Below are 13,699 nucleotides of genomic sequence, written 5' to 3'. Positions count from 1 at the left end.
ATGTAAATTTTTGGTAATCTTACATTACCATAATGAAGTATGCAAATAAATGAACCAAACACCGTAATATTTACATTACGGTAATATGGATGTAATGTTCATTACGTTACAGCAAACCAAACATCCCCATAGTTCGTTCATAACATGACAATAAAAATGAACTTTGCTATTTGTCTACATTAATACAACACGCCGTTTGTGTAGAGGCTGACCAACTTCGAAGACCTATGCACAAAGTAAAATATTTGGATCCAAGACTTACAGCAATAACAAAGCTTTCACTAATCGAAACCAATGTACAAATACACAATGCACTAAACTAAATCATCATAGCTTCTTTTTTGGTAAGTCAAATCAACACAGCTTCACCAAAAAGGAAGCAAACAAACTTAATAAACAAAAACATGACATTACAAAGCCCTCGGCTGAGAGCTACTGGTGCTCTTGACTTGACTCAGACCAAAGGCGCCATCTTAAATTACAAACCCGGGGACTGATTTTAAACATATGCCCATGGGGCAGGCACACCAACCTACCACTCCTCTAAATCCTCAAAAAACACAAGTGACATTTTCTTCAATGGATAACCAGCTATCAAATTTATGAAATATTATTATACAAAATGCAATACCACCATATATTTCTCTTAGACTACCCAGCTTCAATGTATTTTTGGCCTTCAGTATTTCTTGTTTGAGAATTTTATCCATTTGAGTCTGCTAATAAAGTAAGGATCTCATTATCGTCAAAGTTTGACTCTAATGCTACCTCATAAGGGTTTTTACCTTCCACATTTACAGCTCGTGGATCTGCTCCCCTACAAATGCATTGGAAACCCTTCAGTTTCATTTTATTAATAGTGGAAAAATAGTTAAAACAATAAAATGAAATGAAAAATCCCTAAATGGAATCAGATGCATATGAGCTAAATGAATAACATCCATTCATAAATTCAAATTTAGAAAGATTGGGAATCTAAGAAAACCTGTAAAAAGTAAACTGCAACTATAACCAAGATGTAGCATGGATTATTAAGCCACCAACATCACACCCCACCCCCACACCCAAAAAAAAAAAAAAAAACCTAAAAGCAAATATCATAAAGTTACCTTGTTAGAAGCAATTTCACATATGCATTTCTGCCTCTGAGAATGCAACGGTGGAGTGGCGTTTGACTTCTTGAATCAGTTGCATTTATATTTGCACCATACTGTAGGAGGAGTTCTATCATGCCTATGTCTGCAGTTTCACAAGCGAGGTGAAGCAGTGTGCACCCATCCAGATCCTCCAAGGTATGGCCTTCACACGTACCAGCCAGGTTTGTAGAACTAGTAGAGGACCTTTCCAATGAATCCCCCATTAAGCAGCTAGAGCTATGGTCAAGGCCTGCCTGCTCATGCAATAGCATTACTTTGGCAAGGGTTAAGGAAGATCCACAAGATGTTTGCTCATATACAGCATTCACATCTGCTTCAGAATTAACAATGTGACGGTATACAGCTTTCTTGTCATTAGCACGCACACCCTCCCATATTTGTTGTGCCACTAAATGAGGATATTGGTTGTCTTTTGGCCTCCGAACAAAAAGCTTTTCTGCATACTGTGATCAAAAGAAAACATGTCACTTCAACATTTCCACAGCAGTCTGAAAAACTTGGCAAGTAGCGCCATTGTTTACATTAAAATAATAATAATAAGAATTATTTTATAAAATTAAAAATTAAAAAAAAAAAAAAAAACACTTAGCAAGTAGCATATGGAAACTGAGATTAGTAACCAAACAAATGGATACGTTTGAGAATTTTCAATATCAATATTGCATCTTGGAGACTGATGGGAGATTTTCAGATAAAAGAACAGCATGCAATATGTATTTTGAATTTCTTTTGTCTGGGTTATCACTTCTCAGGCTGAGGTGTCCCAACCCCCCCACCCCCCCCCCCCCCCTTTTCTCTCTCTCTCTTTCCCCCCTGTTTTGGCCCTATTTAGGAAGGATTGCTCTAGTTGATTATCTATACTCTATACTTTGTCTAGAGAGTGAGAAAAATCTAATCCACTCCCCCCTTTTTATAAGTAAATAAAAAAAAATGTTTAAAAAAGAGGAGATGCCTTAAGTACATAGAATGTATATAAAAGGTTCACCAAAAGGATACATTTAAAATTAATCTTGGGTATAAAATCTGTAAATATATATATATATATATATATATATATATATATTTAAAAAGAAAAAATAAAACTGGATGCAGACCAAAGCAAGCATCACTCATACAATGATCTCAAGAAAAAGATCAAAGCTGAAGTGTGACTCAACACAATTAAGGTCCTATTGTTCCTTTCCCTCCAAATAGTCCACATTATACATAGAGAAGAATCCCACACTGGTCCATTAGTATGCCTGTCCAAACAAACCCTTCCAATAGAAAAACATCAATAACCTTCAGAGGCATCAGTACAGAACCCAAATAGTCTAATTGAATCCCTGTTGTTGCTCAACTCTCTCTCTCACCCCACCCACCCACAAAAAGAAGTCACAAGTAGTCAGGTCCTTGATTCATTGAACTACTAAATAACTCAGATGAACCTTACCTGGATTATATGGAATCAAGAGACAGAATTAGTTATGCAATTCTGAAACATCTACAGCACTTATTTTGGATGATTTCATCTCAAACAAATCATCAAGTAGAAACCAAAAATACAAGCTGAACCATAGTGTTATACTACTCTTATTAACATCTTAAAAGTGAATCAAGCATCTGACTATTTTCTTATCTTTCCAGTTCTATGAGATTAACAATTGGTTGGAGCTGATGGCTTAAAAACTAACCAGTAATCCTTTTAAATCTAAACATAAATAAAATTTTATTTTAACCCCTATAATTTAGGGGTGTAACAAATCAAAGTGTAGTTTCAAAAGAAACAAATTAAACCCTGAGGTTTCAAAAAGTAATAAATCAAACCCACAGCTGATACTGAACCCCAAACAGAATGCCATTCCACTTAATGGCCCAAGGTTTAATTTGTTACTTTTGAAACTAAAAAGTTTAATTTGTTACACCCTCTAAACCGTAGAGTTTAAAATGTAATTTTCCCTATAAAGAATTCCATGATAGATAAAAAAACTTACATCTAGGCATGCACACAGTCTATGCAAATATTATCAGTAACAAAATACACTTAAGACGTAATTATTTGACTTTCATGGGAAAATAATTCACCATTATTGCACATATTTCATCATATACATTAAGCCACAACCACATGCAACTATCTTTGGGTGGAAGAGAATGACTTTAAACAAAAAGTCCATAATAGGATACATTGTCACACCTTTGCATGGATGAACTTTTCTTTCACTGATATAGAATCAGCATGACTAGGTTTACTGAGAAAAAACAGCTGCGGTTTATCGGATTTGTACAAACTTCACCAACAGAAATAATGTGAATGTTAGCTACAACTAGTAAAAAAACATTAACAAATTTCTGTGAGGTTGAAGAAAATCACGTTTCAATCATTATGGAGATTTTTTACCTTGTGGAGACAAGATCAACCTGAAAGGCATTTCTAGATTGCAATAGTTCCTCCCAGACTGAGTTGGCAAAGGTATTACCCAGGGACTGAAACAAACTTATAACAGAAGGATCCCACACTTTGACATCCAGTGTAAGAGACCTCACCTGCAATAGCAGTCAACACAAGAACAAAAGGTGCTCCAAATGAGCATACCGAACAAGCATCACGACCCAAATGAAAACTTACCCAACTGTAAACAAAAGATATTAATCATGGAAACCATTCAAATAAATAAATAAATAAGACTTTAGAATTCCTGCCAAATGACATACTCAATTTTCTCTTTAATGCTCCATTTACCCAAATGTGGGATAATGCATGCCTGTGTTATCGCATTAATACAGATTTCTACAATTGCAGATTTGAAGGCCAGAAAGTTTTCCAGTTGGAAGAAGAATTATTCTTCTATTGAACAGTTCATACTTCCCACAATAATTCAAAAGTTAATTTTATAATATTAATTCTCCTTACTAATATCATTAGAATAAAATACGACATGAAGCCAAACAAAATCCTAAGATATAACTCCTAGGAATCTTGAGCCCATCAATGCAAAGTAAAAAAAACAAGAAATATAGAAAACTAAGAAAACTAACACAATGTTTGGAGGGGCTGAAGGAGGGAAGGAGATGGTAAGAGAAAAAATGATAGGGAGGTAATGAATAGAGCAAGCCTGTTCTCTAGTGACAGGCAATATAAATTATGGCCCAAGTAGTTGCAATCAAGGCTTGATATATATCATGGAAGCATGATAAACCAAGTTCAGAAACTGTAATTCTATGGGCCCTGTATCTAAATTTTATAATGCTCCATAACTTTCGAGAATAATATGACAAAAGAAGCCAGACTATTAGTTTTGGACAAGCACATTAGTATTCTGTGTGAGCCCCAATCCTACATGCAATTTCTGCAATAAAACAATACTATAAAGTCCTGGATTTCCACATGCAATAGGCTGTCCACTCCATCAAAGCTCCTTATAACATACTTTAGTTGGCATAAATAAATAAAAAATAGATGAACCAGCATGCCACAAATTTATTTTTAGGATCATCCAATTCTGTTCACTATAACTCTTGCATAGAAATTTATCTATAAAAATTTAATGATATCTGAAATAACTTTTAATTCATTTATATTTTTACGGGTATGTTTATCATTGAGCACCCTTATACACAGTTTACAAAGAGAACAATTTTGGCCAGTAGAACAATGCTTGTCCAAGAACACAAGCATGGCCGATAGAGAGAACACATAAAAAGGACATGTAGTCAAGCTTATACAATTTACCTTTGATATGTGTACCCCAAGATTTCTGTGAACACCAGAACATTCAATACAAACAAGAACACCAAGATTTAATGATGCCCAGTCTGGTTCAGGAGCACCACAATCAGCACATTTATCATTTCCACATACTCTTCGCAATACCTCAATTGGCTTCTCACTTTTTACACAGGAACGTTGTGGTTGCATGTGTCTTATTTGGCGTTCAAGATGTGCGGTAGTAAGGCTCCTCTCAGATGTATAGTCTTCAGCTGCAGCGTGATCAAAATCAGAACTTTCAAATGAACTACTCTCACTCGCAGACCGATGATGACTGCTTCCCATGGGACTAGCTGGCAGACACTGAAATGTAGTGGGACTTCCATCATCAAAACAATGATAAACATAATTAGCCTCAATCATTAAAAAAAAAATTATCAAAAATTACCCTCTCAGGAGCTTGAGAACTAAGTAATGATGCTATAACCCCAGTGATCTTTTCAATCCAATCCATTTGATCCAGTGCACTCTCTGCCTGCACTGACAAGCACAAATAATTGTTATTGAGGATCTTTTACCAAACATAAACCGTCAACAGTTCATCCTTTTGGCAGAATCATCCAGCAAAAAGTTTGTTTCTGAGATTATAAAGTCTATAAAAGAAAACCTAAAAAAGCCACAAGGACATGCTACCCCTCAACCCAAACCTGCAAAGTGTAGTTCTTTGTTGGTGAAATAATCCTGAAGCAAAACCTCAGATCTGACTGGTCAGCATCAACTTTGATTGTCGATGTAAGCAGGTTCACTGTGTGATGAGCAACAGATTTCTCATCGTGTACTCCACCATGATAATGATTAGAAAGCCACCGACTCAGCAGTCCAGAACCCAGCTCAGAACTATTCCTCTGACCAGAAAGTTGACTGCCAGAGCCCTTGAAGATATCATGGAAGGTAAAAGTTGGTGTCAAGCACTGACTTCAACCCCTATGCAGCCCAAATTATATTATAAACAAAATACTTACAGATGATTTGCTGCACTGCTTGCGATAGTAATACAGCATTCCCCGGCTATCAAGAACAAAAAATCTTCTTTTCCAGTCACCCCTTAAGTTTGAGGACCGCTTTGAGAGATAACCTTGTCGAATGGTTTGAACCTGAGATATTTCTTATAGGATTACATGTAAAAAGAGAAAACTACAAAGATGCAAAAATGTAATTTGAAAAAAAAAAAAAAAGTCTAATAGATAAGAGTTTCTTGATATATGAATAAATATAAACCTTTCCCTTTGCAGCAGACTGCATAACTGCCTCAATCATCTTGTGTGAACTTCTACCAATGGCTTGTATACCATCTCCATTAGGAGATCCATTTGTACCATTGGAAGACCACTTACTCTCGCGATCCACCTGTCTCTTGTACTCTTGCATCTTTTCACTAAGAGCTGCCTGCTCATAGTTAGACCTTTCTCTTGACTGTTGCGCATAAGTCAAGACCTGCAAAACAACATTTAATCAGGAATTTCAATAATAAACTACAACTAGACAATATTTAAGATGAGAAATGTAAGAATTCTCTCAAATTCAACCCCAGTCCATTCCCCACTATTTTGGGTTGGCCACATAAAATTTTCCTACCCATTCTGCACCTCCTAGAGCCATATTCACACAGGCCTGGTACATCAACAATCTCCACTTCAACAACATAAGTTTTCTTTTATTTTTGACAGGCGATTCCTAAAAATGATTATTCCATTTTGCTAATACAGCAGTAGCTATATATTAAAGATGTACTTTCAAATCCAAGAAAAATAAGTTATTAAAGCACAACTTAGAAAAAATAACCAAATCAGAATATTGTAATAGACAACAAGACTGATATTAACACATTTGCTTCCAAAAGCAAATAACAAACCTGATTAATGTATGGCTCCATTTGGTGCAACAACTCATACCCCTACATGTAGCCACAAAAGAAAAAATTAAAGATAAGCACAGATCTGTCATCACATATGAAAAGGGCAGAAATTCCCTGCTATGTGATCCATGATCTACCTGTTTGAAGTAACGAAGATGTGCATCCATGGTCCCACTGACTGCTTCCAAAAATTCAAACCTCTTTTTCGCTTCAACAGTAGAAAGAGCAGTTACCTGGATACAGAAACCAAAATTAAAAAAACCTAGGTGTCACTATCACATCAGCAAGTAGTTGAATTTTAAAGGTCATGGAAAGATTCATTTTTTGGTAGAACAAGATGACCATCAAATTTACTTACCAAATTGAAGCGAGCTTGCTCAAATGTAGACCTTGCATTATGAAGCTCCTGGAATCCCTCCAAACTATATTAGAATTTAAAGAATACAAGCTTTCCAGTACTATGACAATTCTACAGATACGAATATGCAGATTAGAAAATTAAGAATTAATACTGCATGATACCTCCTCCAAAAGAATTGCGACATCACTCTTTGTGCCTTTTCTCAACGACAGAAACTTTTCACGAGCCTGTAGCATTACAAGCATTATAACATAGTAAACATTACTTCCATATCAGTTCTACATAGGTTATTCATCTCAAAACAGCCATAAAATATCCAAAACCATGGTCAGATAATTGAAAGAAGACAGCTGTTTTAGGCTTTTGTAGCTGAATCAATACACACAATCCAGATTCATTCATCAGTATGTGAGAACTTTAGGCAAGCTGCTGCAAATCCGAGATACAAGAATGAAATTGAAAAAAGATAATTGCAAACCACAACTTATAAGTTTCATTCTTTAGAAGACAAATAGATAATGAAAAAGCAATGCTGCAAGGGTTGAGGCAGATAATAATTAGGAATCACTTTTAGCCAACCTTATGCTACATGAAAATATATAGTTCTATTAAAGGAATGGATAACATGACAAGCTTTTCCTGAGATGCATGCAAATGGCATCAGGTAGAAGCAACAAAATTACTAAGAATTTCAAACAAGGGACGCACCTGGTCATAAGTAATACTAGCCTTGTCAAAACGCTTCCGTGCTTCCTGCACTAAGAGAAGATCCCTTAAAACTGTTTTGTAACAGTAAATATCAAAAGCAATGCAAAGATTCTCTGTTTGATACAACTGTCACACTCAGGACATCTCAAGATGATAAGAGGCACATGTAATCAGAATTCACATACAGTGTAGTCAAAGGCGAGCCGGGCACTCGCCTAGGCGCCCGGGCGAGGCGAGGCGCCACTAAGGCGCTTCAAAGGCTCTAAGGCGAGACGCCTTTAGTGAGGCGCTCGCCTTTAGAGCCTAGGCGAGTGCCTTAAGCCATGAAAAAGGCGCTAAGGCGAGAGCCTCAAGTTTTTTTTTTTATTTAATTTTTTTTTTATAGATGTTTGTTGTGAAACCTATTTTTAGACTATTAATTTCAAAAGGCATGTAATAAAACCTATTGTTAGTTAAATTAATTTACAAATTTGTTTTGTAAGACTTATTGTTATATAGAAGCTTATTGTAAAACGTATTGTTAGAACTAACTAATAGAGCCTAAACCATGTTAATCCTATATTGAAATAATTTGATAGACCTAATTTCTTCATGCTACACATTGAAAAACACTTCATTATAATATTATAATGCACTAGGTACATATGATTTAAGTTCTATATGTATAATAAATATATTAAGAATTTGGCGCCTCGCTTTACTCGGGCTAGCGCCTTTTTGTCGCCTCACGCCTCGGGCGATACAAGGCCTTGGTGCCTTAAGGTCGCCTTTCGCCTTTGACTACCTTGTTCACATATACTATATGTTTGTGCATATATACACCAAAAATGCATCCTTTAAAGCTGTTACAACCTTACCATCTAGGATAACCTTCACCAATATATATATATATATATATATAGCATGGACCGCAGGCTTCCCAAGTGAAGTAAGACCCAAAGATTTTCAAGTGTGGATATGTGCACGTGTATCTATAAAGTGCGCAGCATAACTAAACAGCTTCCCTTGCATTCAAGATTATTCATAAATGAATAGAATTAACTCTAAATTTTCAAGCCAGCTTTAGTGATGTCCACTATTTTATGGAAGAAAAATGTAAGGAAGATAAAATCTCTTCATCCTCGCCAGTGGGAGACAATATACCTCCCACCTCCTAGAAAGGAGAGAAAAATGCTATCCAAGTGGCCAACAATCATGTAGATGTGACAACACTAATACTCATGCCATAAGTGATGGAGGCAATGGATAGATCAAGGCCCTTATAATAAGAATTAATCTATAAGTAAAATAAGATTGCATTTAAAGTTTTAAACACCAAAGCTTCTGTTGTTGTACCTAAAACCATATCCAATCGATAGTTCATAAAGGGTTATTAATAACATGCAATAAAAATGAAGCAATTCACAGTACCTTAACCTCATGCAAATCAATATTGACAAACTGCAGTAATCTGTCGTTTAGCATATGCTCAACCTGAGGGGGGGAAAATAAACAAAATAAGTGAACAAGATTACAGCCTGTCACTAACCAAAATAATATGCAACAAATAATCTATTGAAGGAGAAACAAAAAATAAGATGAAATTGTTGGGGGGGAGGGGGGGGGGGGGGGGAATAGTTCTCCCAGATTGCTCATATTTATTGAGGAGATAGGATTAAAATTTAGTTCACTGCGAGCCAGACCAGTTGGAAATATAATCAAGAAGCACGTGCAGGAGCTAGTATTAAAGTTTCTTAAAAAAAAAGTATTCAATTCATAATCTCACAATGGCAGTCATAGCAAGACTAGCTTGATTTAAGAAGAAACCATTAGGATAAAGCAACCCAAAAAAAAAAGAATTACAAGTTCTGAAAATAATAAATCAAAATTTTTCACCTGGGACCGAAGAACTTCCTTGTATGTTCCAATTTCTCTCAAGGCAATGGTAAATTTGGTCATAACAGGGCCTGTAGAAGTAGGTAGAAACTCAATAAAAAAAATTTCAGTGAAAACTATCTGCATTTTGAAAGCCATTAATACCAGGAATATCCCAGTCATAAAGTTTAAAATCCAAACATTGTAAATGGGAATAAATAAGTAATTAGGACACCCCAAAAAGTTAAGTTTGACAAACATAATACTAGGTAATTAACAGTAGAACAATAAAAAGGAGATAATAGATGCTTAAAAATCTCCAATGACACAAAGAAGCATAGATAAAATAACTTCCAGCATAACAATTGACATACCTCCAAAAGCCACGCTAATGGGATCATTATGTCCTCCACCAAAAGTTTCTAGTGCACTTGCAAATGCTATGTCTCCATCATACCCCTCGCCAAGTCCTTCACTGTGAGAGGAAAAACGCATGCAATTAGAATCCCCCACAAAGACTAACTTGGTGCAGCAATAAACACCAGGAGTGGTCATTGGAAAAATGGCTTTACTTCTTTTTCGTGGTGCCAAATGAAATCAATGTTTTAATTCTAATTTACGTTGTCAACAATGTAATTAAAAACACCAGTAATAGCTACAAATTATATACTCAGAACTTTCCACAGAGTGGAATTAGATCTTGAATTTAATAGTCAAGGAATAACTTAGAAACGCATAAGCGTAGACATACGTGTATTTCCGACATCCTTTGTAAAACCTCAGACTTCTCTCCCTTAATGATTCAGCACTTTCCTCCAAGCTTTGTATCTGTTTACCAAGAACTCATCAATAAGCCACAATAATTCAAAGCAGCTTATCAAACATGAGTACAATAGCATTGAAACACACCAACTTTCAACCACAGAAAAAAGCAAATCAGCAGATACATATGTTATCCATAGGCAGATATCATTTCAACAGGGACATTTAATTACCAATTTGGCGTCTTAGCAATGAACTTCTAGTGTGCAACAATTTTGTTTTTCTTTTTCTTTTTTAATAAAAGTAGCCCATTGGACTCGCTTCTAGCAAGTAAAACCTACAGCAACTGACCCTACCCGCCAGAACCAATTTCCTGGTAATTCAGGGGCATTCACCCTAGTAAGGCTAAGTAGTTTATGCTCATGCTCATGAGCAGACTTCTAATGTGCATCAATACAAACCCCTAAAGATGGCACCGAGGTTTCTAAGACCCACTTAACACATAAGTCAGTCCCAAAACCCAATCGATTTGTATGACTCAAACACAGACTCTTAGCTTCAAACAAGTACCAGTGTCATCCTAAACAAACAAGTTAGCATTAAAGTATTTATTAACTGAAAAAAATAAATAAATAAAAAAGTGAAAATCTAATTTTTCATAAACTGTCCAACAAGTTAGAAACTATAATAGACAGTGACAATAATTCTCATACACTCATATCTGCTCACTAAATAAACTTTCCTTAAATCTAAACTTTTAAGGCTAACACAAAATATAAATAACTAATTAACTAAAAAAACACCGAGAAAAATAAGAGATGCCAGCTCAACCAACCGTCAATTAAGTTTTTTTTTTTTGAAAATCTCCTAAAGTTTAGTTTCTTTCCCTAATTTTTCCCAGCAACCAAACAGAGCATTGAAATTTTTCTCTTTATCAACTATACAGTTCAAGGCGATTAAGCTGAACATGCATAGAGATTACCTGCTTGCGAAACATAGGAGAGTCGTCGAGCTTTGCGAAATGCATTTTTTCTGAGACCGCGATTCTTGCTCTTATTTTCAGAAATTATTAATTAAACATACTCGAAGCAGCTCGATCTTCGCAAAAGCTGAAGTTTAATCAAATCTCATAACAATCAATACGAACCGTGAAATCCGAACGAGATCTCGCATTTCACTCCCAAAGGAACAAATATTTAAAGAAAAAAAAATCAGCTCCAGCACTTGAAAATCAGCTCCCAAATCTATGTAAACTCGATTTTCATGAATTCCACACCACTTGCAGTAAGGAAAAAAAAAAAAAACAGTATTGGGAGGTCCAAAAAAAATTTTTTTTCTTTTTAAAGTTTAATATATTTAGGTTTCCAAAACCCTAGAAGAAGAGTAGGCAAAAAAGGAATGAATGAGCAAAATAAGAAACCCTAGGAAGAGCAAGCCAAGAAAACGTGAGGTTTGTTTGGATTAGCGGAACATAACACATTAGAGGAAGTGTTTATGAGTGAAAAAAAGTCTTGGGAATTGAATAGATTAGGAAATTTCCATTAAAACCTGAAAATGTCGAAACCATGTGTTTGTGCGAGTGTATGAGAGAGAGAGAGAGAGAGAGAGAGACAGGCACGGACATAGATAAAAGTGAAAACACAGAGCGCCTTTTTCTGTATCTTCTTCACCCCCACTTCTTTTTCTTTTTTTATTTTCTTTTTTGTTTTTTTTTTTAAACTTTTTTAGCCTTCTTTTTCTAATTATTATGAGTAAGAATAATTATAGAGACGTGTATAAAATCTAAGCTCAAATCTAATTTCATAATTTGTTAACTGATGCGAAGGGTAAGTGATAGACATAATCTATCCATTACTGATTATATGGATCACCATTTTTTATGATTACTCACAATTACTTAAGTTAGTAAGTTGTGAAATTATAGGCTGTATGTAATCAGATTGATCAATACTGCTTAAAAATAGTCTTTTTTTAAGATTTAATGAGCTCAATAAACTTGAAGTAATTGTTATAAACTTACTTGAAAGTCTCAACTCACAAGTTAAGTCTATCATAATCTATTGAATTTTTTTGATGTCTCATGCATAAGAAATGGACTATTATGCCACATAACACTTCCTTGTATAAATAAAGAAAGAGTAATGTTAATGGATGTCGACATTTGTAACGAGTCATTTTATAAATATTTTAATATTATTTTCATAGAAAATATATAAAATTGTAAAATAAAATCAATTATTTTTTCTTTTCCTATAAAAAAACCTTTCAAAAATATCTCTTAAATCCATGTTAACACCCATTAACTTTTCTCGCAAATAAATAAAAACATTTTTTTGAGAGAAAAGATAGAATAAATAAATAAATAAATATTTGACTACTTAGTAAAAAGAAATCCACTCGGAACGGTGTCGTTCAGGTTGCTTGAAACGGGTATCAAAGAGACAGGCTCATCGAGTCTCTCTGGCAGTGGTTACCTTTTGGAGGGTGATGAGAAACAAGGGAAGACCAATCTTCACCACCGCGCCCTCTGGCGCGTGAACTGAAATAGTAAGAAGCTTAGCTGAGACCTGAGAGAGTGGGTTTTTGTGTCACGCGCATTTGAAAGCGCGTGGATGAAGTGAATTAATCTGAGAAATGCTTCTGTCACGCTTACTAGGCACTCCTGGAGTGGGACCCATTCTGAAATTTCCCTCCAATTTTTTCCCAGACATGAGACGATGAGGACACTCGCTCAGTCGGATTAAAAACTAAAAAAATAAAATAAAATTTTATAATTACTCCTATACTATTAATTTTTAGAAAGAAAAAAAGAATGCCAACGAATCTTATCTAAAATGAAAATTAAATATTAATACCCATAAATTAAAATTAATTAAAATATAAAGAAACTTCCATAATGGACCTGCAAAACTGAGTTCTGCTAGATGCTTGTCCCACGTACTTCTTCAGGTGGCCCATAGACCACAAAAATTTATTTCTTTTATTACAATTTATTTCTTTTTTACTTTTTAACCTTTGAATCATTTTAAAATTTCACGTATGAAATTTACAATTTTTTTTTATGGCAACGTCTAAATATATGTTATTATAATAAAATAGATGTCAAAAACTAAAATTTTATTGTATTTATAAAAAATAAAATGGTCATGTTTGAAACTTAAGATATCTGTGATTGTAAGTATGTGCAGATTTCTGGAGATGTGAAATACTTGCATTTGGTTTATTTTAAATGAATTATTAATTCTTCTCAAAGT

The 13,699-nt window shown here is 34.8% G+C and overlaps 1 protein-coding gene across 1 annotated transcript; it reads right to left on the bottom strand.

Moving 5' to 3' along the window:
* Nucleotides 1-258: 258 nt before the first annotated feature.
* Nucleotides 259-12,080, bottom strand: LOC126718071 (ADP-ribosylation factor GTPase-activating protein AGD3). The gene is made up of 19 exons (XM_050420127.1): nt 11,428-12,080; nt 10,435-10,511; nt 10,058-10,158; nt 9,705-9,775; nt 9,240-9,302; nt 7,830-7,874; nt 7,283-7,348; nt 7,119-7,166; nt 6,898-6,993; nt 6,758-6,799; nt 6,124-6,339; nt 5,868-5,999; nt 5,553-5,777; nt 5,294-5,380; nt 4,870-5,208; nt 3,538-3,683; nt 3,334-3,427; nt 1,110-1,600; nt 259-817 (listed from the first exon to the last, which is right to left on the bottom strand). Exons 1-19 carry the CDS (start codon nt 11,470-11,472, stop codon nt 703-705), a joined length of 2,499 nt encoding a protein of 832 aa, XP_050276084.1. The 5' UTR covers nt 11,473-12,080; the 3' UTR covers nt 259-702.
* Nucleotides 12,081-13,699: the final 1,619 nt, after the last annotated feature.

The sequence above is a fragment of the Quercus robur genome, chromosome 3 (assembly GCF_932294415.1).
Source record: "Quercus robur chromosome 3, dhQueRobu3.1, whole genome shotgun sequence".
Lineage (NCBI taxonomy): Eukaryota > Viridiplantae > Streptophyta > Magnoliopsida > Fagales > Fagaceae > Quercus > Quercus robur.
This window is presented reverse-complemented; position numbering and strand designations above follow the sequence as displayed.

Excerpts from the sequence above, each read along its gene's own strand:
- LOC126718071 (XM_050420127.1), bottom strand. The coding sequence starts at position 11,472 with ATGCATTTCGCAAAGCTCGACGACTCTCCTATGTTTCGCAAGCAG. Across the intron at positions 9,303-9,704 it reads AGGAAGTTCTTCGGTCCCAG|GTTGAGCATATGCTAAACGA; the intron begins GTGAAAAATTTT and ends TCCCCCCCTCAG. Across the intron at positions 6,340-6,757 it reads TGGAGCCATACATTAATCAG|GTCTTGACTTATGCGCAACA; the intron begins GTTTGTTATTTG and ends GTTGTTTTGCAG.